Consider the following 25287-nt stretch of genomic DNA (forward strand, 5'->3'; position numbering starts at 1 on the left):
ATATGCAAGTACTAAGAAAGTGAGACAGTGAAATAAACATACACTGTGTTACTGAAAGTATTTTCAGAATACGATTGGAAACGGTGTTGAAGCTGCATGGAAACAAGCAGTGAATCTTTAACAAGTTACATGTGTGCTCAGTAGAGGATACAAGAATCCTGCAAAGTGTTTATGCATGAGGGAAAAAAATCCGAATGAACCTTTAGCCTATCTTACAGTATGTTTCTAAAAGAAAATGTTAATTTAGTGATGACTCTGTGTGTTTCTCATCAGTTAAAATGATGAATAATGATTATAATACATGGAGTTCTAAACTACAGAAATAGGCAATTGTAGCATTCAAAGATGCTTAAGTGTTGAAATTAAGACTTTATCTTTACTGTACTGAGCCTGAGCTCTTTATTTTTGATATATTTCATGAAAATAAGACCTGTTGTGCAAAGAATCCTAGTTGCTTCCTACTGCATTCTTGATACAGTGTTTTATAGTATAAAAGAGTAAAACCACGATTCTTTCTTACTTAAAACTATAATTTAAGAAAAAAAAAACAACTGTTACATAACAGCACGACAAGGGAGGTGTTGTGGCAGTGGCTTCATTATGGTTGTTTTTGAAAGCTTCATTGTCTTGTCTTCTGCAAGGAGTCAGTAGGTCTTGTTTTACAGGGGAGGAGGGTTCTCTGCTGTTCATTTTCCTTTCAGTGCAACTGTGCTGTCTGAAAAGGAGGCTCTGCTAGATTTAAAAAGTGTAACTGTGCAAGAGTAGAAATATTTTGAGGAATGCATATGATTTGTTAAGGTATTCAAATATACCTTTTCATTTTAAGTGTTCTCACCCTTTTCTTGTTACTGTGAAAACAGAAGAGACTGTAGGTTCAAAGGAATGTGCTTTTACCTTTTCTCTGAGGTAGTAACAGTTTCTATGCTGCATTCTGCTTTGAAATAAAACGTCGCTATTGAACATTTAAAAAATACAAAAACAGATGTGTAAGGATTAATACAAAAAAAGAAAGCAGACTAATTTGGAGGAAAATATTGTGCATAAATGTTATGTTAGATTGTAAATTTACTCACTGTGGAAGGGTAAACCATTACCTTTTGCGTTTAAAGTAAATATTGCTGCATAGGTTAGAGGTTCGAAGATGCATTTTGCATATATTTTCTTCTGTTGGTAGTTCTCAGGAGAATGGAGAAAGTTACATGGGGGAATATAAATGCATTGAAATAATTTAAATATATGAAAATGTAAATACAACATTGATGGACTAGTTTACATAGCACTTCTGAGCTTTTTGTCTCTTTAAGGGAGTTGATTAAGTTTCTTTTCCTTTAAGCTGTTTTTAGCTCATCTGTAAAATGCAGGTATTGATGCTGATCTACATCAGTATAAACCATTTATTTTGTCTTGTAGGTGGCAATTTCTAAGCAAAAGTTACTATGATTCTGTTTTGGTACCATAGAGACAGAATCCCTCTAATACATAAGTTTCAGTGTTTTTGCCTGAACGTAGTTTATCTGTTGCATCTATCTCGGCAATTTTTTAATGTTATTGAGCAGGTACTCTTCCATTGTTAGTGCTTTATCTTGGCTTTGTCCGTCATTATTCTCTGAAGGACAATTTGTGTTTACTGCTGGCACGTGTAGATTGAAAGTTACTGTTGAATTCCTGCAGTCTTGTTACCAACTTTTCTTTTAGGGGCTTTATCAAACATCTCTGGGTAAAGGCCAAATTTCAATGTCTAAACACAGCTGTTACAGTGTTGAGAATTTTTTTAGTGCTTTGGATATTTTTGGAGTAGGGTTTGGGAAGTTAAGGGGAAATAGGTTTACGTTTCCAAGGGGGGAGGCTGCGTGTGCCAAAAACTTTTCAACAGGCTTTAATGTAATTAGACTGGTGCAGCTCCGCAGTGGACCTTTTTACCAGAAAAAGGAAAAGCTTTTTGTCAGATTGAGTTACTTTCCCAAGTAAGTTAACTGTACTGATGAGGGTTCTCTTCAGTGTGTGAGGGATAGGGAAGGACTTGCTAATACAGCTGTGGAAGATGTCAGCTTCTTCCCAGTCCTGAGTGACACTGCTGTGGTGGCAAATCTTTGTTGTGCTGACCTAGTTTCTGAGAATCCAAAGATGTGACTTTGGATTCTTTCATCAAATAATACTAATGTCTAATAATACTAATACTATTTATTCAGTGTATACTTAGGAGGGGGGAAAAAAAAAACAACCCAAAAAACCCCACCAAAGCTCAAAACTTGCAGCTTTAAACAATCTGAACACAAGAATGTTTTCCATAGTATTTTAATAATCCAAACAAATATATATTTTAAAAAAATGTTTGGACTAACATAATTAAACACATGACAGGTTTTAAAAATATTGTATCGATATGCTTAGGTGTGTGGGAGAAATGCGGGGAGGAAAAGATATCGTACCTGCAGTCTTATGCATACTGGTAGATTTAATATCTTGTTATCCCTGTGATTGTGTTAGAGCTTATCCAGCGTGAACATCTTCCTTCATTGAATCTGATCCCTGATGAAACTGTGAAGAGGAGGAGGGTGGCAACGAGTTACCGTTAGGCTGACAGATCCACTTGGAGGGCAGACGAGGCGAAGAGTGTATTGAAACGAGTGTGGATGGAATAATTGGGGCAGGATGTAGCAAGGAGTTTCAAAAGCCAAAAGATGAGAAGGCACTGTGCCTTAACAAGGGGACTGGGCGAGAGTCGTAGTGCTTCTGCTTGATGAGGGAGACTTACAGGCTTAAATAATATCATACTACTAACTCGCCTCTCCAACTGACCTTTGATGGTTTGTTTTGGTTTTTGTTTTGTTTTGGTTTTTTTTTTTTCAAATTATTTTTCCCCGCTTCCCCCGTCTTCCCTTTCCCTCAGCCGTGGATAGTAAAAACAGCCATCGTTTCTTTAATGTGAATTACGTGAATGAATTAGCTGCCATGAAAACCTTGGGGTTTGTTTACGTTCATAATGATGTTGCATATTAAGAGAATCATGTCAGGCTGTTTGCCTGCTAAGCAAAATCTTACACGTGCTGCTATTTTTGCCCTTTTACTCCACCAGCAACATACGTATCCCTGCGAACTGGAGAAGGTTCTTTAAAGCACCTCCCCGTTTTTCAGCAAATGACTGTTCGTTTCTATGGAAACAGAACTGGCAGCCAATCTCAACCCGGCAAAAGCACTTGTTTCTGCTGCCTGAGATTTGTAAATACTGTTTTCTCTAAGAGAATTTAAACAGACTCCTATATCGGGCAGTAGTGTAAAATTTTGAGACAGGGAATTAAAAGAAGAGCGGGGAAAATAATAATATTGAGCTCTCCACGTTGCCTCATTCAGCAGACAGAGCTATTTGAGGTGAATATAAGTTATACATCTCTCTTCAGCCCGTGCAATTTTCCCATTTCAGTAGTATGCCTCGTTGTGTTGTCTTTACAAACATGAAATGTGACAGGCAGGATGCAGTGATGTTAGTGTCACCGGTGTGGGGGAGTGGTGTTGTGGATGATAAAGATACAGTTGAGGAATATGTTCTCCCAATCAAAAAAAAAAAGGGGGGGGGGGGCAAATAAAAATCCATAGCACAAGTGTATATCTGTTTTTCCACATTACGCTCTTGTTTTTTATTTCCCTTTGCCGTTTTCTTTTTGGAAATATAGTTACTATGGAGACAGTGACGACACACTCTGACAGAGCTCACCAGTGTGGCACAGTATGAATGTATATAGTTTGGGAAATACGGAAACTGGCAAGAGCTGCCACGAGTGCCTTATAGGGTTTTGAGCTCCGTGTGTTTCTTTTGGTTGCTCAATGCGAATGGCCAGAATGCAGCCACATTATTTTAAATCTGGGCTGTTACTCTTGCTGGTTTATAATTTTAAATAGGAACATTTACTGGCCACTGAAGCGCAAGGGCCAGTTTAATCCCATTTGGAAGTAAAGGCCCTCCGCAGGCTGATGCTTCCATGGGGTTTTTAAGGAACTTTTCATGAGTTTTTGAATTACTGCTTTGGGGAACTGCACCCCAACTCCTGCGAAAGCACGGCTCACGCCGCTGCGCAGCCCAGTGTGTGTTAGGCTTCTGTATCCCCTCCACATTTTAAACTTTTCCTTATGGATTTTGTTTTTTTTTTTAAATAACTTTATTGGCTTGCACTCCTTCTACCTTCAGTACGTCACTTGAAACGTCGATCTGGGAATAAATTGTAAGCGGAAGTTAAGGTTTGGGGTAGGTTTTCGTTACGATTTCCGTAGCACTGCAAAATGCTCTCCAGCATCAACCAACCTGTTTCTCTTCCAGCTTCTGAGGGGATTTCCAAAAAGTCGGGTCAAAGAGTACCTTTCTTCAGTGACCAATCTTCTGCTTTGATTTTATTTTGTTATGTTTTATATTTTGTTTTATATTTTGTTTTATATTTTGTTTTATATTTTGTTTTATATTTTGTTTTATATTTTGTTTTATATTTTGTTTTATATTTTGTTTTATATTTTGTTTTATATTTTGTTTTATTCAATTTCATTTTATTCGTACTTTAATTTTTATTTTGGTTTATTTTTATTTTATTTTTTTAATTTATTTTATTTTTATGTCATTTTGTTTTGTTATTTCATTTTTTTTTTTTTTTACTTTTTTTTTTTTTTTAATTTTCCGTTGATTTCTTTTGGCGGACAGCCTGCCCTACTGAAGGCAGCAGCGCAGCCAGCAGTTACGGTACTCCTATCGTCTTTCGCGGGGGCGTGGAAACTTCCCCTCCCGGGCGTCCCGGCTGGGCCTGTGCCTCCCCGGGCCCGCCGAAGAGCAGCGCCGCGGGGCGGGAGGCGACGGACCGCGCGGGGCACGTGACCGCCGCGGTGCGGGAGGCGGAGCGCAGTAAAAGTCCCCGGTGGGACGGGGCCGGGCCAGGCGCGGTGGCGGGAGGAGGAGGAGGAGGAAGAGGAAGCGGGGGGGGGGTGTGGTGTGTGTTCCCGCGCGAGGCGGGACTGCTATTTTGAAGCGGGGCGGCGGCTATTGCAGGCAGGGAGCCGGCGGCCGCCGCGCCTGCCCTCCCGCGGCGGCCCGGCCCGCGGCATGATGGCTGTGGGGGACGGTGAGTGCGCGCCCCTGGGCACCGGCGCGGCCCCGTCCGGGGCGTGCGAGGGGGGGGGACACGACCGAGGGTGGGTGGGGGTTGTGTGCAGCCCTGTGGAGGCGCGGGGCGCGCAGGTGGGTCGGGGCGCTCGGTGACCCGGAGGGGCCCGGCGGTGCCCTGAGGTGAGGGGGGGAAAGGCGGGCGGGCTGCGCTCCGCTCCGCTTCCTCCGCCCCCCTGCCAGAGCGCGGTTCGGCCGTACGGAGGGCGCGGAGTCTGTGGTACAGCCGGTTGGGGTCTGCGCCCCGTGTTAGGTGGCTTCGGCCGGAGGCCGTGGTAGGGGGCGGCTGGAGGGTCCGTACCTTCCCGTGGGCTCCGAGCGCCGCAGTTCTCGGCCGCCTTCTAAATTGTAACCCTGCGTGGATGTAATCGGTCTTAATTATTTACAGCGCTGGCGGTTTCCACTCTGCATTTTTCTGTTGGCGTTGTTGTTTACCCCTCCCGTCTCCCCATTAGCCAGCTCAGGACTGAATTGACTACGCCGCTTTGTAAACAAGCCTCTGCCGATCGGGGCTGCTTTGTGAAGAAATTCACAGTAATTCAGCGTAGCCATAAAAGCAGCGCCGTGCTGCGAGGGAGAGGAATATATATTTGGTAAAGAGATGGGATGTTACTACGTTTCCTTCGCTGCACAGTGTATTGTTACACAAACCGATGGAAAGTAGGTCAGTAAAGCAATACGGGCTGTATTGCTGTGTTTTGATTAAAAGCTGGGCATATGTTTTATCTTTGTCACCTGGCACGACAGCCAGGTTTTTTGAGCTTAATAACGTGATGACTTTCTCTATATGCGTTATTGTTTTCAGAGAAACTTGAGAAGTGTTCCTTTGACTTGCAGCCAGTTCAGGAATGTAGTAGGAGGGCTGTGCTACAAAAAATTATATAGATATGTATGCGGTTTTAAATAACATTGAGGAAGATGGTCTTATAAAGATCACATACTTAGATTAAGGTGAATCTTTTGTCTGAATTTGTTTTAACATCAGTAGTAAGAGTCCTGAGAAAGACCGTTTCTTAAGGTGCCCTGAAATGTAAGTTTTTCACTTTGTTCTTTGGTATATTAGAGGCTGAAAGAGATAATCGGTGTGACCAGAGCAGTGAAACTATGGCTGGACATAACACTTAAAAAGTCAGTTCTCTGGTGTTTGTATTTTTGTTTGTTATCTGCAAGATGCAAGGGATGTCATGGTCCTTGTAGAACTGAACATGGAGTAAACCCTTTATTGCTGAGATTTCTTTTTTTTCCCCAGTAATGTTTTTCTTCATCTTTGTTTTCTTCCTGTGAAGCAACACAGTTCTCCATGGTGTAAATACAGATTGTGGTAACCTGCAGATTAAGGATGCAAGTTGTAGCACGTTAAGAAATAACTGTATTCCCTCAGCAGAGCCATAGGATTTTTGTGGTTCTGTAATGGTCGAGGTTTATAAAGTGAGGGTGGTTGTGGAGCTCTCTTCTGTATAATTTAATTCGTTATTAACAAAGGCACTAAGAACAAAGTACTGTTCAGGCAGTCAGCTGACATTCTGTGTAGGAGCTTTGAGCAGTAATGCCAGATACAATTAAGAGTGTGTAGGATGATTATGTAGCTGTTGGTCTCTTAAAACTACTGCTTACCACATTTACAAGGAATTCAGTCTTCTGACGCTGTGTTATGAAACTGCTAGGGAAAACAAAACCTTAGTTACTCTTAAGAAAACTCTTTGATCTTTTCTTCTGAGTTTAAATGTAGGTTTTGCCATGGTCTTTTGTTTTGCAAATATCCTGTACATCCTCCTAATATATGCAACATAGAAGAAACAGTCTCTTTTAAGGTTAGTGATTCTGTAGCTTTTGAGAAATGTCTTTTCTTGACAAAATGTCACTTTGTTGTGGCCTGGATGTATGTTTAACTTACTATTTGTGAGACACTGCTGATCTCCTGGAAGGTGTTGTGCAGATACTTCAGAGAACAGATTTTTTTTATTTATTTTATTTGGTTTGCTCACTTAATCAGTCTAGATATGTTACAAAATTGCACAGAGTATGTTTGGAAATGCTGTAGAGAGGTGGTAATTTCAACATTTTATCTTGAACGCAAGGCAACTGGCTTATTGTAACCTTTTGGAATTTTCTCACTTTTCTCGACCACAAGCAGAAATGTAAATAAAACGTGGTGCTTAACTGTTGAGTCTTAATCTGATTTCTCAAGTAAAGATTAAAGGGAAGAGCCAGATTTTCTGTTTACCCCCATGTTAACTGTCTCAAGCTTTCCAGTCTTTTGTTGGAAGAATGTAGAGGGGAAAAAAAAAATTAGTCCTGTGTTTCTGGCCCAGCAGACAATTGGGCTGTTACTTCTACTGTACTGAATGCGTGCCAGTGGGAAAGCAATGCACTGTCTCAGCCTTAAAGGCTTTTCACATACTTGTGTGAGTGAACGAACGTCAGTCTGCGTGCGACCTGCAAATTGTGTTCTGAGGCTGCTGAGGAAAACCAGTCAGGAACCAACCGTTCCTCGCTCTGGGTTTCTTCTTCCTTGGAGAGGATAATGCATTTCTGCCCTTATCCGTTGATAACCAGATTAGGGTGTTTAGGAGGTCGCCAACAGAATCGCAGCGCGGCACATCGGGTTGTGCTTTCTCTTCGGGGTTTGTAATACAGCGGTGCTGTAATTCCATCAGCGCTTTCTCACCCTGTTGTCAGTCTGGGCTATGCTACTTTGTTATTTCATAGGTAAGGGACTGTCATGCTCCCGGTTGAACCAGGTAATTAGAATAAGGACAAAATTATGTGCTTAAAACTATGAGGGGCCATGAAGGGAAGATTAGACGTAGGTTTTCTTAAGATGTACTAAACATATTGCAGTACCAGACATAAGGTATTTGAGGACTATCTAAAAGCATATAATCAGCTTTGTAAGAGGACATATTTGGTGCACAAATTTGTTGCACTAATATATACTAAGTATACCATTTTGAATCATATAAAGAATAAGATAAATCTACTTTATTTATTACTGACTTTTTATTTAAGTGGCATACAATGTGATGATGTTTCATGACTTCAAACACCTGTCAGATTTCAGATGATAAAGCATATGTGACTGGTTCATGAATAGGAATTATCCTTATATCTTACTACGTGTGCGTATCAAGTTACGGATTTTGTGTTCTTTCAAAATACTTCATTAATGTATGCATGGTCCTAGAGCACAAGAACAATTATATTCCATTCCCTGATGTTCTTCTGAGGGAAGGCTGTCTTCCTAAGTCTTTAATCTCATTAGTATTTTCTGTAAAATATGGGTGCTGTACAGCTTTAATGTTTTACTTTGGACAGAAAAAAAGAATGGACATATGAAAGGTACAGAGGCTATAGTGATGTTTGAGACATTAGCTTGACTTTAAAAATATATATGTAATTGTAGTATGTATATTTCTGATGTGTATTTTGATTTTCCTTTCCTCTGCTAGGAGGGAGAAGGCTTTTTAAATGAAGAGGGTCCTGTGAATGATGGTAATAAAGCAATTACAACACTGGCCTAGAAATTGGGCAGGATGTAACTGTGGTGCTTTGTACCATTCAGAGCTGTTTCCTGGGGAAAAAAAAAATGCAGATAGTGGCAGAAGTTTTTTTCTTGGAAATAGAAACACATGACTAGTTCCCTTTTCTGTTCTTCTTTGGGCCTGTTTTGTGTGGGGTTTTTTTTTGTTGTTGTTGGTTTTTTTTTTTGTTTGTTTTTTTGTTTTTTTTTTAAAACATGCTGACTCTGCCTGCACTGGCTCCTTTACCTGTAATTGCTCCGCACCCCCGCTCTTGCGTTATTAGCAGTTGGTGGGCACATTGGTTTGGGAAATGGCTTTACTCACTGTGCCTGAGAGAGGAAGGACAGATACCGTGAGCTGGAATTCGATTGCTGTTCTGAACTAAACCAGTGCAAAGCTTCTTTTCAGGGTAAGGTCATATGCTACTCCCAGTGATTAACATAGATTCTGAGTACTGTTTTGTCTATAAAATGCACGTAGCGTTGCTAATAGCAGTAAAAGAACAGTGGGACAGTGAAACAACTGAGTGGGAGAGGGAGGGAATGCGTAAACAAGCCAAGGGGTATATGAAAAGACACAGTTTCTACTCAGAGAATGGATGAATACAGCGTGGTTCGACACTGATGTGAATAAAAAAAAATTCAAGGAAGAAGTGTGCAAGTTGGAGCGTTTCTTAAAAAACAAAGTTGCAAACATATGGTAAACACACAGTTATTTTCTCAAAACCAGCATGTATTCTAGAGTGATAATTGCACTCGATTATTTTTTTATATTCTAGAATAATGGCCACAAATAAGTTCTGTTTTCCTGTTTCTAAATGACATTTTTAGAGTGTCAAGGAGTTTCTGGTGTTCGGTTCTGGGGAGCTTGTGGGTGGTTGTTGTTGTTTTCATTAAACATGAAACAGCAGCCCACTGAAAAGGTTTCCAGATATCTGTCAAAAGTGCTGGTTACTTTTGGAGTTTGTTTCCATTTGTTTCTAAGAACAAGTTACAAAAAAAAAAAAAGAAATTCCGTTGGTGTTTTGGTTGATATCCTTATTTGTTTTGATACATCTTTGATTATTCCAGACTATTGCTAATGTTATGGTTTGGTTGTTTTTTTTTAAGAAAAGGTGCGTTTTGAAATAAGTGTTAGAATTGCCAACAGCCCAAGGAGAAATTTAAAGTCTAGTAAGCATTTTCTTTGACAGATTATGCAGGACTCTTTGACATGACTAATTGGATATTTGCCTTGCAGGGTTAGTTTTCATCTTTGTTATCTATTAAATATGAGGAGTTTTTCCTTACTGTTATATGTTATTTTTAATAAAGTCTTACTGTAGTAAATACCGATGAGCAAGTAAGCTATAATTGGATCATTTCAGGTGTCTGAAATGCCTTCAGAAGTGAAAGTTCTGCTGTAGTATTCACCTGAACCAGAAATTAAACTCTGTATGTCGTATTTATAGAAGTACCTTAGTTTTAAGGAATTGTGTTTTGGGTTTTGTGCATTTTTTCATTTCCCAGCTTCTTCATCAAAATACGCTTTTGTAGCAACAGCAGGAAAGAGCAGGGCTTAACTTGAAAGAGCCTCTTAAAAACCAGCTATGCCTGTGGATTCTTACAAGAAGTAACTGCAATTTAAAACTCAAAGGAATTGCACAGCTATATATAGTATAGGCAACAAGATTTTTCATGGTTACTGGTTTAAAATTTCTCTGGTATAGCTTTGCGTGTATTTAATTGATGTAAAAATTCTTTTTTTCAACTGAGAAACACTTAAAAACCATCAGAATTATGAATGGTTGGAGGCTGAGAAAAGGTGAAAAGGGATGAAGATGTGGAGCAAACTCTTAAGACCCTGCAGAAGAACCTTACTTTCTTCAAATTAGATATTTTTCCTTTCATCAAATGTCAGGAGCTCCTTCACGTTCCTTCGTTACCTAAACAATTACCATAGGTAGATTTATATTTGCTGAAATAACCTTTTATTGTAATGGATTGTTTTGCGTGTTGACCTGATAAAGTCCTTTGGTCAATCAACTTATGCAATATGAGGTTTGCTGTTGAACTTAAAGGTTAAGAGCATTTCTGTGTAGATAGTTTTTGTCTAAAATTTCTTCGCAGCATTGAGTTGATTTTTGCAAACTACTTAGAAACACTGAGGGAAGCAGGCAGTATGTATTACTTTGGGATTGGATGATGCTCTTGCAAAAGAGGAGGAGAAATGGCAGCTACTAAAACTCCTAGCTATATATCAGACATACTTGCCGTAATTCCTTAATTTCCACTTCTGGATAGGTGAGTTAGGGAACAGGTTGGTCAGTGAGCTCAAAGACCATTAACAGCCCCTTTTATTCTGTGCTGTGGTGTGCACATTTTTATGTTCAGAGATGAAAATTATTTTTGAATTCCTGAACTACGGGGATTTAAAGTAAATTTAGAAAAATAAATCTCTGTGTTATTTGCTGTGTATTCATATTAGTTACACTTTCTGCTTCTAGGACTTGCATTTTATTTGTGACTCTGCCTTGCTGGTTTACATTTTCAGCATACAAATTTAGTTTAACACAGAAATTTGCGGCACTAAAAAGTAACGTGACCGTTTGATACTAAAATAATTTCTCTGATGGTAGAAGTACATCTGTCGCTTTCAGCTGCTAATAGTAAATCACAATTTAAGCTCACTGTTTGTAAACCTTCGTATTGATATTATATGATATATATCACATGGCCCTTTGCTATCACATATACAGGTGATCTATGCTAAAGGTGTATGAACATGGCCCTTAAGGCTGCCTCTCTTACCTTTGCTGTAATGTAATTGATAGTTTGAAAAATTAAATCATTAAACTCTTCAAGTGTTCCTGTGTGAATGAATTATTGGAAATGCCACCAATCGCTTCTTCCTCAGTGGACATCAATTATTTGATTGACTTAGCTACAGATACTAAAATAATGGTCCTTTTTTCTCACGTTTCTGAACTTAAATACATTGGTAATGCGAGCCATATTATGTAATTTATGGATAGTGGATTCTAAATATAATGTCTTTTCACATTAAATATATTGGTTTTAAAACAGGTCATTAGATTCACTTGAGAAAATACTGGTGCTATTGAGAGTAGATACTTGATGCAGAAGGAAAGGAAATTTGTGAAGAAAGAAATAAAAGGTAATGAAGACAGTAACTAAACCAGGCCTATTTAGCAAAGACTAGCTGCTGAGTTACACAGTATTTTAAAGGTGAATAGTGGGGTTTATACTTCAAGTATATATTCGAAGTGGTAGTTTTTTTAGAGGGCAAGTTAAGCAGTGTAGTGAAGTGTCAGGCCAAAAATGGGGTGTGCATTCCAACAGGCTACAACAGTTAAGCAAACCATAACTTTTGGTACAAATGATGAGTCTCTTCTGTGGCTTACGGATTTACCCGGCATCAAGTGAAAATTCTCTTCACGCCTTTCATTTCTCTTTTGGTTATTACTATTTTAAGTGAACTACCCAATTTCATTTTAATCAATGTCTGGGTAGGGAGACTTTCTACGGGAGTACTCATATTAGTGTACCAGAGGTCTTGATTGCTTCAGAAGTTACTTCCCTTCTCAGCTTTACTTCTGACATTTCATAGAAGAGTAAAACACCTGTGCTGAGGTAGACATATTTTATACTTTGTGCTAAAACAGAGGAGTACTCCCATCAGTTTGTGTTACAGCTACTGAGTCAACCTGTAATATGTTTAAATTGTCAGAAATTATCTGTTTTGAGATTCCTCTGCAAATCATGTCTGTATCCTTTCTATGCTTTTTTTCCTTCCACCCGCCCAAAAGACAGATTGCTTGTTAATATTTCAGCACTGGGCATAGTGTAGTGTGGCCCAACACTATAATGTAGTACAGATGTCAAAGAACAGTAACAGTCAGTATGTACTTTTAAAAAAATCTTCCAATTTGATCACGAATCCTATTTTAGATGTTGCATTGTCAGGAATCCTGGAGACCCTGGCTATCTTTCTGTTTGCCCTTTACTGGTAACATTGTGCTTTGGTTACTAATAGGTTGTAGACTATTAGGTGTTGATTCAGGAGGCTATTGAACATGCCTGAGGAAAGCTGTAAATAAAGTTAAATTGATGATTTCAGTACAGTAATACTGACTGCATCTCCAGTTTTCAGTAGGTTGCTCTGAGTAGCGTTTGGGAAATGTATAACAGGAGAGCCCAATTGCAAGAATTTTAAACTGACTGAAGAGTTTTTTAATTTTTATTTTTAAAACATACTTAATTGGACTGTGCTTTTAGAGATGCTACAAAGGTTAAAAATCTAGCAAGATTTGCGGAAACCGTTTTCAACTCTAATGGCAAGAAATGAGAAAATAACCTTTACTTTGGTTTAAAGGAGGTATTCCAGAACTAGAAATGGACATGAAGTTTTGCTTGGGAGGGAGTTTAGCTCAGTACTTGTTCTGGCTTGTTGCAGCTTTGTTTGAAATCTATATTTAAATTGTGTCTTTCAGCCACACAAGAGTAAGATGAAGTATAAGACTAGCTTTTCTTTAGGGTCAGGAAAATACTACTGGAATGTGTTATTTTTTTTCTGTATTAAATCTTTTCTGAACATATTCTTTCATGAAACTATTGAGGGAGATGGATAAATTATTAGTGTCATTAGGATAAGCCTGCAAGAAATATGGATAATTATTGTGGCAAGTGCCATTGCCACTCCTACATATTTCTTTTCTAACTGTCTCTGTCGGGTTTAGTCTACTTTTTCCAGTTTTCCCTTCTTCTCTTTTGCCCCATTCATTTAGATTCCTGTTAAAAAAAAAAAACAACACACACACAAAAAAAAAAAAAAACAACAAAAAAAAGCACATCTGGTGTGAGCCTCTTTCAGTGTGCTGTAGCTGATCAGTGGACGCAGGAGAGCTGTACTCTGCTCCTGTTGAAAAGTTAGGGGAATGTTATCAGAATTTAAGATTGGAACAACAGCATAAATTTAACTGATAAATATTTGCCTCATTCCTGTTACTTACTGACTGGTGCTCCCCGTGCTTGCTGCCTTTTTTATATTTTATAAAAGGCACTCTAGTCCACTGGAACTGCCCTAAAAACTGGCACTGAAGGAATGCATTTGGCTTCACAGTTGGCTTTAGTACATTGTTTGTTTGCTTTTTTGTATTATTTAGCTACTTTTGTAATTTCTATCCACTCCCCACCGTTCCCCAGTGAGATTACAGTGGAAAAAGGAGTCTCTTTTGGTAAGATTTGGAGATTCTGCTGATGAGCTTCAGAATATGTTGTGCAGAACACGAGAACTGGTTGCCAGCACTGAATCATAGGTACAGTTGCCTCCTTCAGGAACGCAAAGAGAAACAGAGGAGGTACCATGAGGTAAAGTTAAATCCATCAGTAAGCAATGTCATATTATTTCTGTCCCTACTCTCTGTGTTCTGAAGAACCATGCTCCAGTGTTGTGGGAAGCAGATTTTTGTTTTTGAATGAGAATTTGTGTCCTAATGGTTCAAGATCCCTCTACCTGCTGTGGCACAGGGAGAATGCCCAGGAATTACGCCTTTATGGTACATCTAAAGCATCTTAGGTGCGATTCAGCTGCCCAGACGTAGGCATCTAGTGCAACTGCAGGTGCCTTGTAGTATCCACACTAGCCACAGGGAGCAAACAAGCCTGACACGAGACCCACAAGAGATCTGTGCCCTTCTGGAATGTCAGCTGGCAGCCAGACAGGATACCCAGGACTGTCTAAACTAGTTTTAGATGACTGTGCTTAGGCAAATGAATCCTGTCCTTTGTGTCAGGACAAACAGATTCGGGGCTGTATGGAATGCCTGATGTGTAAGGGATAAAGCGCTCACTAAATGATGTTGGGCATTGGCTTGAAGTATGGATTAGAAGGATCAACCAACCTGATGCATCTGTAGTGCTTGCGGCTTCATTTTCATGCTTGGCAGAAACTCTTGTAGGCTGCACCAGTTCATCTGGAATTGAGCTAACGATCCAGTCCCAGATGTTCCAAGTAATTGATGCAGTCAGTGTTGGTAAATCACTGAAGGGAGACTGGCAGTCGATGTCTTGGTAGGCGCAGGGTGTGGGAGGACTTGGGAAATGTAAGGAGTTCATCTGCTTGTCATTGTTTTGATTGGGCACGGTTTCGCAATCGTGTCATTATAAACAGTTTGTGGTGTGGAAGAGGAACTGTTAGCAGTAGTTAAACATTTGGTGTCTGTTAGCAATGCTTAAAAGGAAGACGGATATAGGAAGGACACCTTTTTAAAAAAAGTCGAGGTTTAAAAGCAGTATGATTAAACATACTATGTTCTTTGGTTTGACTATTGTCAATCTACTGTAAAATGCTGCAAGTTGGTATTTACAACCCTAGTAGTGTTAGATATGTAAGATCTCGATACTGGTAGAGTATTGAGATTTGCCTTTATGGCCAGCTTTCGTTCCTGTTACTGTAGGGAATCCAGGCTCCCCCACCCCCCCGTGGTGTTACTTGGGGGTTTGCTTTAAGGCCAGTTAAATTCTGAGTGGCTGCATCTCAGTAGCATGAGTAGAATGCAGGCCTTCTATTTCTACATCCGTGTAGATGATACCATATTTCTTTCTTCTGTTATTGGCTGTGACTTACAGAATGTTAGATATTAAATATCACATTAATTCTACAAATCTTAAGATGAGCTAAGGTAAAGGCTTGAGTTGCAGTAAAGGTAAATATATTTTAATTTCAGTTTCTTTAAAATAAATATTTTTCTCTCTAGATATGAAAAGTTTTAGAGTCTCCTTTGTGCCTGAATACATCTGTAATTATTCTTACTGCTCTATAGCCAAATCACAGTAAATAGGTTGTTTAGAAGTTTTTAGCATTGGCAGTGCTAGAATGTTCTTTGAGTGTCAAGTTTGATTGTAAATGCTTGTCCTTTGATACCTCTGAACACTCTAAAAAAACAGATACTACAGATTTGTAATCTGGCCCCCAAGAGTAATGCTACAAGATATAAAGATACCACGTATCTTTTGGTTATTTTTAGTACAAATGGCATTTTCTTAAGAATTTTAGTATTTTAAGCCGTTGTAATGGTTAAGAGTTTTGGTTTGTGTTTCTAATTGAACAGCTGTGTCTGGATTTAATCTTAGAATAACTTTGGTAAACCCCAAGTTTTGAAAGCGTGGTAAATTCTAGGGTCTGATATGTCATGCAGGTTGGTTTGTGGTTGGTTTTTCACTAGAAACATTCCCCTGACTTCTCTGAAACATTTTATGGAAATGCACAGCATTTCGTTGATACCAGTTCACTTGCTGCGTAGTACCTGCAGAATGCTCCTCTGCAGTACGGATCTCTTCCCTCTATTAGAAGAGAAAAATAATGCTTGGAAGTTGAATCTTGTGTTTCTAGCTTTCTGAATCTAAGAAGAACCTTTCCTTGACTGTTCTTTTTTTTTTTTTGGCTTTGAATTTGTTCATCTGGAAGAGAACTTGTTCCAGAGTGAGAACATTTGTTGCTCATCAGGTTCCTTCAGGAGCTTTTGGCAGTACTAGATTCCAGCTTCTTCTCTGTGGGGTGGGCTTATCTCCAAAACTCCTCTTACCCATTGTGATGTAAAATTAAGATCCTGAGTACAATAACAGTCTTGTGAGATTCAACTGAAGTTCAGTGGCTTTCATCAATTGTGTTTTTAATGTAAGATGTTCTGTACGTTGCTAGCAATTTATTCCTGCTTTTAGTAGCTTAGAACTTTTTTGTAAAATGTTGTTTAGATAGTGCTTTCTCAACTGTCAGGTGTATTTGAACACGTAAAATTTGATATGCTGAAAGTGTTTGGCGTTTAAAATTAGCTGGAATGAAAATTATGTAGCCGTTCTCAAATGAAAAAGTGTTTGCATCCTTCAGGTAGATTTGTTTTGAAGTATCAATTATATTTAAGCTTTTATGACTTCTGTTGTAGAAGTTAATTTTGTTTGCAGACTGCATGAAACTAACATTACAGTCACAGTTTAATACTGACAGTACAACCACCATCACGCTCTGCATGTTGGCAGTTAGGAGCTCCAGCCCTGGTCCGTTGGCTAAACAAAGACACGTAGTAAACAGGTTTGGCTCAGCTGGACTGAGCAGAACTGAACCCTGATTATACCCTGTGGAGTAACAGTTATACCTTGAGCTGGGATTCAGTACGCTGAAATATATGGAAACGCTTTTGTAAGAGCTATGAACCAGTGTATTGTTGCACATGAGTGACAGCACATGGAGAGCAGATGATACTAGAAGCTAATATAATGCTTTTGTTTCACTAACTGCTATAAATACAGACCTCAGGTTTCAGATCTTCCCAAATACTGGTAGGTATCTTTCCGAAAATGGAATGTCCCTAAAGATCAATTGGGGTTACGTTGTTAATAGAGCCTAGGGAAATGAAAGTGTAAGGGCCCAAAAGGGTGGAGAAAACTGGTTTCTATAAAAGACAGTACAAAATTTTCTTGCTCATGTTTATTTAAAAACAAACAAACAAAAAACCCCACAACAAAAAAAACTCGGGTTTTATCACTTTAGCCTTAAAAGAATTAAGAAAGATCCTTTCACCTGTTAATTTTATACCTTTACGGTACTGGGCTATAATTTTGGAACACTTAGTGACTGTACTTTAGTTTTTAGCTTATTTTAGCATAAATCGTGAAGAGTCCAGTTAAGAATGTCTGGGTATCAGTGGTTGAGATCACCTCTATGTTTCTCAGAAATACTTGAACATTTAAAAAAATATTTTAAAAGCTGTGTTTTGTGTGGACTAAGAAATTATCAAACTATATCTAGGCATAGGTTTTTAATCCAATGTTAACAATGTTTTAAATGTATGAAAAAAAACTTAAGCAAAGTAATTTCGTGCTATTATCAAGATCATTGTTTAATATATTGTCCTGTAATTTACACTACATGTCAATAGCTGGGAATGTTTGGTTTTGTGTTTTGCTGCAATTCTATTTCTGCATTTTGGGATTGAGCAGTAATTTCTACAATTCTCCATTTTCAATACTCCATAATGAATTGCTTGGTATGAATAAAATTAATTTATCTGAGCCATTGGGTCCCGAAGTATGCTGTTGTTTGTTGTCTAGGTTTTTCTTGATTAGGAGGTTTTGCACAAGTGAGCAAAATGCTCACTTACTATCTTTAAAATTGTACTGCAAATAACTTTATTTTTTCAAAGGCTTCTTGTGCAGTATTTGCATATCAATGCTGTGTTGTAGTGTTGTTGGATAGTAACTTGACCGCCTCGCCTGTTTCATTATCAAACCTAAAAAAAAAAAATAAAAAAAATAAATGTGGCAACAAAACCATTTTTATTTGAAAAGCATGTTTTCACTTCTAATCAGTTTTTATAATGGCATATTCATGTGTCAGTGTTGATCTCTTCATGCCGCTTAAAAAAAAATCTACAAGATATTTCTTAATGCTGTTTTTAAAATTACCTGTAATGTCGCATCCTGGATATGAACCGTTACTGTTTACACTTCTATTATAGTGTATACTGTAGTGTTTAGTTCATTGCTTTTAACCTGGCGTTTGGATTAGTGTTTTTTTTTTCCCTGGTCAAAAAGCTTGATGCCCGGTTCTATTTAAGAGACTGAGAGTAAAACCAGCAGGAATCAAAATGTATTCTGCCTCCGCCCGGGTGCGGAGCGGGAGTGCTGTTTCCATGGCAACACACGGGCTAGTGGGGAGGGGGGGGGGGGGGGGGGGGGGAGAGATACTGACGCCTTTTCCCCGATTCTGAGAGTTTTCATATCCAAACACGATTATTCTTAGCAAGATTCTCTTAAAAATGGGTGTTTGTAGGAGAGGAGGAAATAACACTGGTGAAAATTGTCAGTAATTGTCAGCAAATGCTGTTGGACAAAACCTTGCTTTGCCCTTTTAATGAAAGCTGCCTTCCTTTGGGAGGCTATATTATTAAATATAGCTGACATTTCACTGGGAGCAAGTTCTGGATAAGCAAAGGGTAAATAGTCACCATTCCAGAGATAACAAAGCTTTGCAATTAATTTTATGTTTTAGAAATGGCAGGTTTTAGAGCAGGTATTATGCTGAATTGGTCTTCCATTACTGTAGTGCAGCTGTGTCTCAGCCTCACCCATTTTATTTAGTATAGGAACCATAGGGTGATATCTGTCTTCTGTCCTCAAGCTTATAAATAAATCCTTCTTCCCTAAGTGGATTGAGAAACCGTTACGTTCTACTGTTGGAATATGCTTGGGTTTTTTTAGAAGGCTGAATATTTTGTATCGAGACTATTTTATTTAGTCACTAGAGATTAATTTCTTTCTTGATTAAAAATACACAAACTTGAAATTATAGGAAAGAGGAGTGCGAGCCCCGGAGCATTGTCTGCCTGTCTAATTTCTTTTTAATGAAGGATTGGAATAGTGGCAAATACCATGTGTGGGAATGAATTTATTTGCATGGAGAATTTTCACCTTTTCCTCTGGCGGTGGCTCCCAGAAGATGATGTCACCTTGCAGCTCATTGGTTGTGCGGCACCTAGTGCGGGGAAGGGAGAGAAAGATGCCGGCACAAATCTCAGTGGTGGATCTAGGGTGTTTGCGAGCAGTTTTTGATAGAATCTTTGATTAGTATTGAGAATTTACTGCGTGTGGCCATGTGAGGTGCTGGGTCCATCCAAGGGTGAGGGGATTGAAGCGCTATCAGAGGAATGAGGCGGCTGATCTGCAAGAGGATCTGTGATTGTAAGTTGAAAAATCTGGGTGGAAGGAAAGAGACAGGGAGTGCTGGTTAGACACATTGTGGGAGGATGTGTAGCAGAAAATGCATGCATGAGTAAAAGAGGAAAAGGGAGAAGCATTTGTCTTTGGTAGACTGGAATGATAAAAATTATATTAAGGGCTTTCCTTTGGGGAAAATATTCAGAAATGGGCAAAAATATTCAATCTCTGCAAAGATATTTTCCCTTTGTGGGAATGAATGTGTAGGATTCATTTTTATGTTCAGTTTCACCGTGGTTAATTATGAAGGCAAAATAGTGTTTTATAAGAATTTAACATGTAGAAAATGCTCTTTATTTCTCATTGTCATTTTATTCCTAGGTCAGAGACAGAGGACAAAGTGATAAATATTTGGTTTTATCTATACATTTTGTGGATTTCTGTGAAATGTGAAGCATAATAGTTGATTAGGAAATAAATAAACATCCATTCTAATACTTGTATTTTTATTTAACATATCGTTTTCTAGACAAAAGCTTTGATGATGAAGAGTCCGTGGATGGAAATAGGCCATCATCAGCTGCTTCAGCCTTCAAGGTTCCGGCGCCTAAAAAGCCAGGAAATCCTTCAAACAGTGCAAGAAAGCCAGGATCAGCTGGTGGGCCTAAGGTTGGAGGTAATGTAAAGCTATTCACATTCTAATTGGTGTTCCCAGAAACCTTGCCAGAGCAGGCACAAAACAGAACTTTGGAAGGTGATGTTTAATTCATGACTGCAGTATTTTTGCAGAGCTGAAAACAGTGAGGGACCCTGTTTTACGTAATTATTCATATGTAAAGGTGTGTGCATGTCTGTTTGTTTCTGTGAATGTAAAATTAGCTTATAAAGGCCTCTCATTTTATAAATAAAATTAACATCCGGAGATAGCAGTTGTGTTGGTAAAATAAATATATGCTTCCTTCTGATGGAATTCTCACAACACTTACTGTATATATAAATATACTGTGAAATTCTGTAGTAGGTCTGTGTAGATGAATTTTTTTGCTGTAGGTCTACACTGTGTTTCACATGGCTAGAAAGGACTAGCCATCAACCGTATACCTCTACAGAGGTGTATATTACACCTGAATGACTTTTACTATTATTCCTTAAACTGCCAGAGTAATGTGAAATTGGTTGTAAAAGATAAAAAACAAGGGCCAAAACACTTGCCAGGATTTTTTTTTTGCATGGTAGACTTCAAAGCATTATAATGATGATGCTTACTAATTATAATCTTTGAACATGGAAATCCGCATTTTTTTAGGGCGGGGGTAATCTAACAAAAGCAACTGTTTACTGCTAGAGAAGTGACAGCTTTTTTGATGGTTCACGTACACATTCAGAAAAATAAATAATCAAGTGGAAATATACATGCTTCAGGTATGGCTTTTTTATGAATAATTGATTCTTTCAGTAAGGGATTTTTGTAAGAGTAAGTAATTTTTTCATGTTCCTATTCATGTAGCATTCCCATATGTGAACTGCAAAGATAAAATTTGAAAAATACACATGCCAAACAAGCTGCCTTAAGTATATTCATATTAATAAGATATAGCTAATGTTTTGACAATTTATTGTTTTTCTAATGTGATCTTCAGAATTCCTAGTACATTGAGAAGATTCCCATAGGGCAGGATCAACACTGCCATAGCATAACTCAAAATTGATAGCCGTATGGGTCAGAAAGTAACACCCAAAAGGCTTCCTAAAGGAAGTTATTTCTTGAAATTGACTCTTATTATTACACAAATAAGTAATAATACTATCATCTCCTTTAACCTGAAGCATGGTGGTTTTTGCATGCAAGACTAAAATATATAGTACCAGAACTGAATACTCAGGATTCCTGTTTCTTTTAATATGTGCTTATTTTAATATTTTATTAAATGTAGATGTTTTTCATGTAAAATTCTTTTTACACGTAGACTTCCACTTTACATGCTCTGCAGTAAGAACATGGAGATAGGAGAGCAGGGGAAGGCAAACAAGAACAGAATAACCACTAGACTGGGTTTTTTTTTCCGTTTATCTAAAAATTCAGGAGTAAAGGACATTTAAAAAAAAAAAATTATGGCATTGTTTTTCCTCCTTTTCCTGTATTGCTGAACATAAAAATATTAGAATGAAAAAATCCAGGGAATAAGTACAAAATTCAAACGTGCCAAAACCAGAGAACTTTGGCCATTCCTTGCTTTATACCATCTTCTTTCATCTCTGGAAAATATTGAGGAGTGCTCACATACGCAACTGTTTCCCCTCTTTTTTTATTCTGTCAGTATATCTGTAGTCAGAATTTTTTAAATTTAGGATTAAATGTTTGGATGGCCTTTATAATGTTGATTAAAGTATTCTTTGAATGCTTGTCTGTATGTGCATCTATGGTGTGGTTGTGTAGACTGCTCAGATGCTTTTGACCATGGAGAATTTTTGCCTTAATACTTTGTAGGAAAGATGTTATGCCTTGTATTCTTCACTAAATGGCTAAAAGGTGGAAATTTGTCTTCCAGGCTTCAGGTGTTCTTGACTACCTCTACTTTTTTCTCTTGCTGTCTACCAGAGAGAAACTTTTATGGGTCTATTAATCTGCTTGTGCATAGATTTCTTTCATTGCATATAACTTCCCAGTTTAATTCTTCTTTGGTGTTTTTTCCCTTCCGGTTTTCCTGGAGTTGACCCTCAATCTTTTCTTTTTACCATTTTACATATGTCATCATTGATCAGCAAGGCTACTGTTGCTGACTTCATTTTTAGCAGCTAGAATTTATCTTCATTTTACTCCTGCTGCTCATTATTTGTATCTTTCAATGTTTTTCTCCATCTCCATAGTTTGAGGTTACCAGTGTTTAAACTAGTTCTATCTAGTAACAAGTTTGCTAGCAGATAGAAGTCTTAAATGTCTGTGCTAAGACAACCTTACCCCTCTGCATAGTATTTACAAATCCTGCATCCCCATGGCTAATAAAGAACATTAGTGTAGATGCCAAATGTATTTCTTAAACAAATCGATCAAATCATAGTCTCTTCCCAAAGTGAGGAGTTTCCCATAACATTATTCATATGAACAGTGATACTAGGTCAGACAACAGGTCTGTATAGTCCACTGTCCCATCTGACAGTAGTCAAAAATTGCTACTAGAAAAATGTACGTGAACAGGGCAAGTGTCTAGAAGCACATGGTCGTTACAGGATAAAGTGCTGGGTTTAGAGGCCTTTATTCCGCAGAGAACCACGGTCTTCGAAGCACCCAGTTAGGGCATCCTATTCTGCTTATTTTAAGACTTTGTGGATCTTTATGGCTACAAAGAAACCTTGATGCTGTTACGCATCCACTTTCTCTAGGGTCTGCTTTGCAGGTGCCTAAAGGACACCTGAGATATTTTTCTCCAGCCTCAAAATTGCCGTCTTGATGGAGCCAACCTATGGTTCTGGAAGTTGTCTGCTCTTGCTGATTTATTAAGGCTCTGTCATATCCTGCAGTCCCAAGTCCTTCTGCTCCCCACCGCATTCCAAGCCTGTAATCAGTGGGAATGTCACTTCTCACCTTTCCCTCATAAGCAGTGGCTGCAGCTATTTCAGGCTCATAACTGCTCACCTCACAGTTCTGCCACCTGTTGGTCCTGCTTGCCTGTTTTCTCTGACTCTTTCATATATACATACTAAGAAGTTGCAGTTCGGCCTTGGAGGAAGAAGTAGCAGCAGCTCCACTAACTCTGTTGCTTTTTCTTTCCTTTTCACAAAAATCTCCAAAGTCATGTCAGTGACACCCCCCAGCTGAAGCAGCCCTTAGCTGCAGTATCTTCTCTTCAGGCTTCTGTGACCAGGCAGAACTGCTAGTGCAGGTAGAAACTGTTGAGTGTAGACTGAAATTACTTCAAGTTCCATTCACTTACGCTGCCTCTTACGTTCCACAAACCCTTTTCCTAGGGTATTGATTTAGAAAGATGCATTTTCCTAGCAGCTGTAGATGACAAAGAAAGTACAGCTTTTTCTTGGTTCCAAAAGGGAGTGGGGGCTGTCCTGTCTTGAGGCTAAGAAAATGAAACCTCTTAGCCATGCTGCTCGCTTTCTCTTCTGCTGCTATCTGCTGAATTATACCTTAGATGCACGTGTGCTTGGCTTTTCATTATATACTCCATGGAGATGTTTCCTATTGAAGAAATGGATAATTCCACCACTGACCAGATACTCTGTTCAAGTGAAAGGACCCATCCAACCTGCAGAAAGAGATTTTTTTTTTTTTCACTGTGATGGACACTTTCCATTTACTGTAGGAAGTGCACTTTGGTGACACTGGAAATGCAAAATCATTGTCCAGGAAGGCAGGTGAAACAGCAATGTTTGTTAGCAATAGTAGTGTCCTCCTCAGGCTGGAATTCTCTCTCCTTGTGCTGGGAACGACTGTGTGAGATCTTTTCCTGCCAGCTGTAGGGATGGGAGAGCTTGTAGAACTTGTGCATTTGCTGACAGGTGTGATTAAGTCTGTAGAAGACAGCTTGCCAGAAAAGTATCAGAGCAGTCAGCCTTAGTGGGGTACTGCCCTGAGAGTAAGAAATCCAGCAGTCTCTCATCTGACTTCACTGCTGGGAGGTGTTCGGACACTGACTTTCTTGCTTGTGATGAATGAGAAGCGATGGGTCTTCAACTTAATGGGGTAGTGCTTTGTTTGGCATATTTCTTATTGCATGGTCAATACACTTTCCCAAGTTAGCCCTTTGCCAGGAAATGCACAGCTGATCTACTTATTTCTGGCACACTCGCTTTCAGCTCTTCGCTCAAGTGGCAGAGCCACTGGAAAAAAAAGAAGGCCCCTTTGCTCTACGACTGCCTTAGAATGTGCACCGTGTGTGTTCTGCCCTTCCAGAAATGGATACTGATGGGCTCCTTCTTGGCAGTACGACAAGCAGTTTTTTGATTGTAAGGGCACTGTAACTTGCAGTAGAAAAAGACTTAAGTTGAGTGTGTCAGCCAAAAGAGCTATATTCTTGTCCCTGTACGGTTCAAGATCTCTAATAGAGCTTTGGCAGGTTCTCTTGCAAATGTGAGCTCCCTGTTCCAAGTCTTCTAGGGAATTGTTTGCTTGTATACTATTCAGAAGCTTTATGTAGTCTGGATGTTAGTAGGAAACCTCAATCTGTACCTCAACAAGAAGTCTGGCCTCCTTTCTTTTCCCAAAATGTCAATTTAAGTCAGTAGTCTTTAAAATTGATTAAATGTCGGAATAGTGATACTTCAGTAGAGCCATGTGGCATTTGGAAGAAAAGCTTGCTAATGAAACCCAATCATGACAAAAGTTGGTATTAACTTTCTGTTCTGTGTTTTATGAGAAGCTTGGTAGGGCTGGAACATCATTCTTAATGTAATTTTAAACAAGGTGGACTTTCTACTTTTTGCAGTTGTCTTCAGTGGGAAGATACTGCATCATGTATTTTTACCTATGGTTCGTTGGCTTTTTTTAATCTATGGTTTATTGGCCTACTAGTGCTATTATACGTTGCTTACTGTTTAATGCTAGTAAGGATGTTACTTTAGGGTGAATCATCCAATAACAAAACAGCAAAGGGGATGTTACTAATTCAACTGTCGGAATTATTTTAACTCCTGTTTAACAAGATGTTTTGGAGTAAGAATGTTGTTGATGCCAAGCATGAAGAATATGAAGTGAAACCCCAAGGACTTCAGTGTTTTATTTTTTTTTTCTGTTAAAAAAATACGTGTGTATGCAAAAAACGTCTATTTTTTTTTCCAACAGAAAAATTGTGATGTTACTTTTTTTTCTTAACCTGTTCAGAGGATCTGGTCTTCAATGAAGAGTGCAACTGTGCCAGCTTGAGGTTTGCTGGCATTATTTGAAATAACCCTCAAGTTTTAGGAT

General features: G+C 38.7%; 1 protein-coding gene across 2 annotated transcripts in view; it reads left to right on the forward strand.

Moving 5' to 3' along the window:
* CLASP2 (cytoplasmic linker associated protein 2) overlaps positions 1 to 25287 on the forward strand; it is a 149426-nt gene that overhangs the window by 39374 nt on the left and 84765 nt on the right. For both annotated transcript variants that reach the window (XM_082499122.1, XM_082499121.1), the window contains exon 8: positions 19903 to 20049. In XM_082499122.1, the coding sequence (XP_082355248.1) occupies positions 19903 to 20049 (147 nt within the window). The remainder of the gene's footprint in view (positions 1 to 19902; positions 20050 to 25287) is intronic.

The sequence above is a fragment of the Vanellus vanellus genome, assembly GCF_965231255.1.
Source record: "Vanellus vanellus genome assembly, chromosome: 2".
In the NCBI taxonomy this organism is placed as follows: domain Eukaryota; kingdom Metazoa; phylum Chordata; class Aves; order Charadriiformes; family Charadriidae; genus Vanellus; species Vanellus vanellus.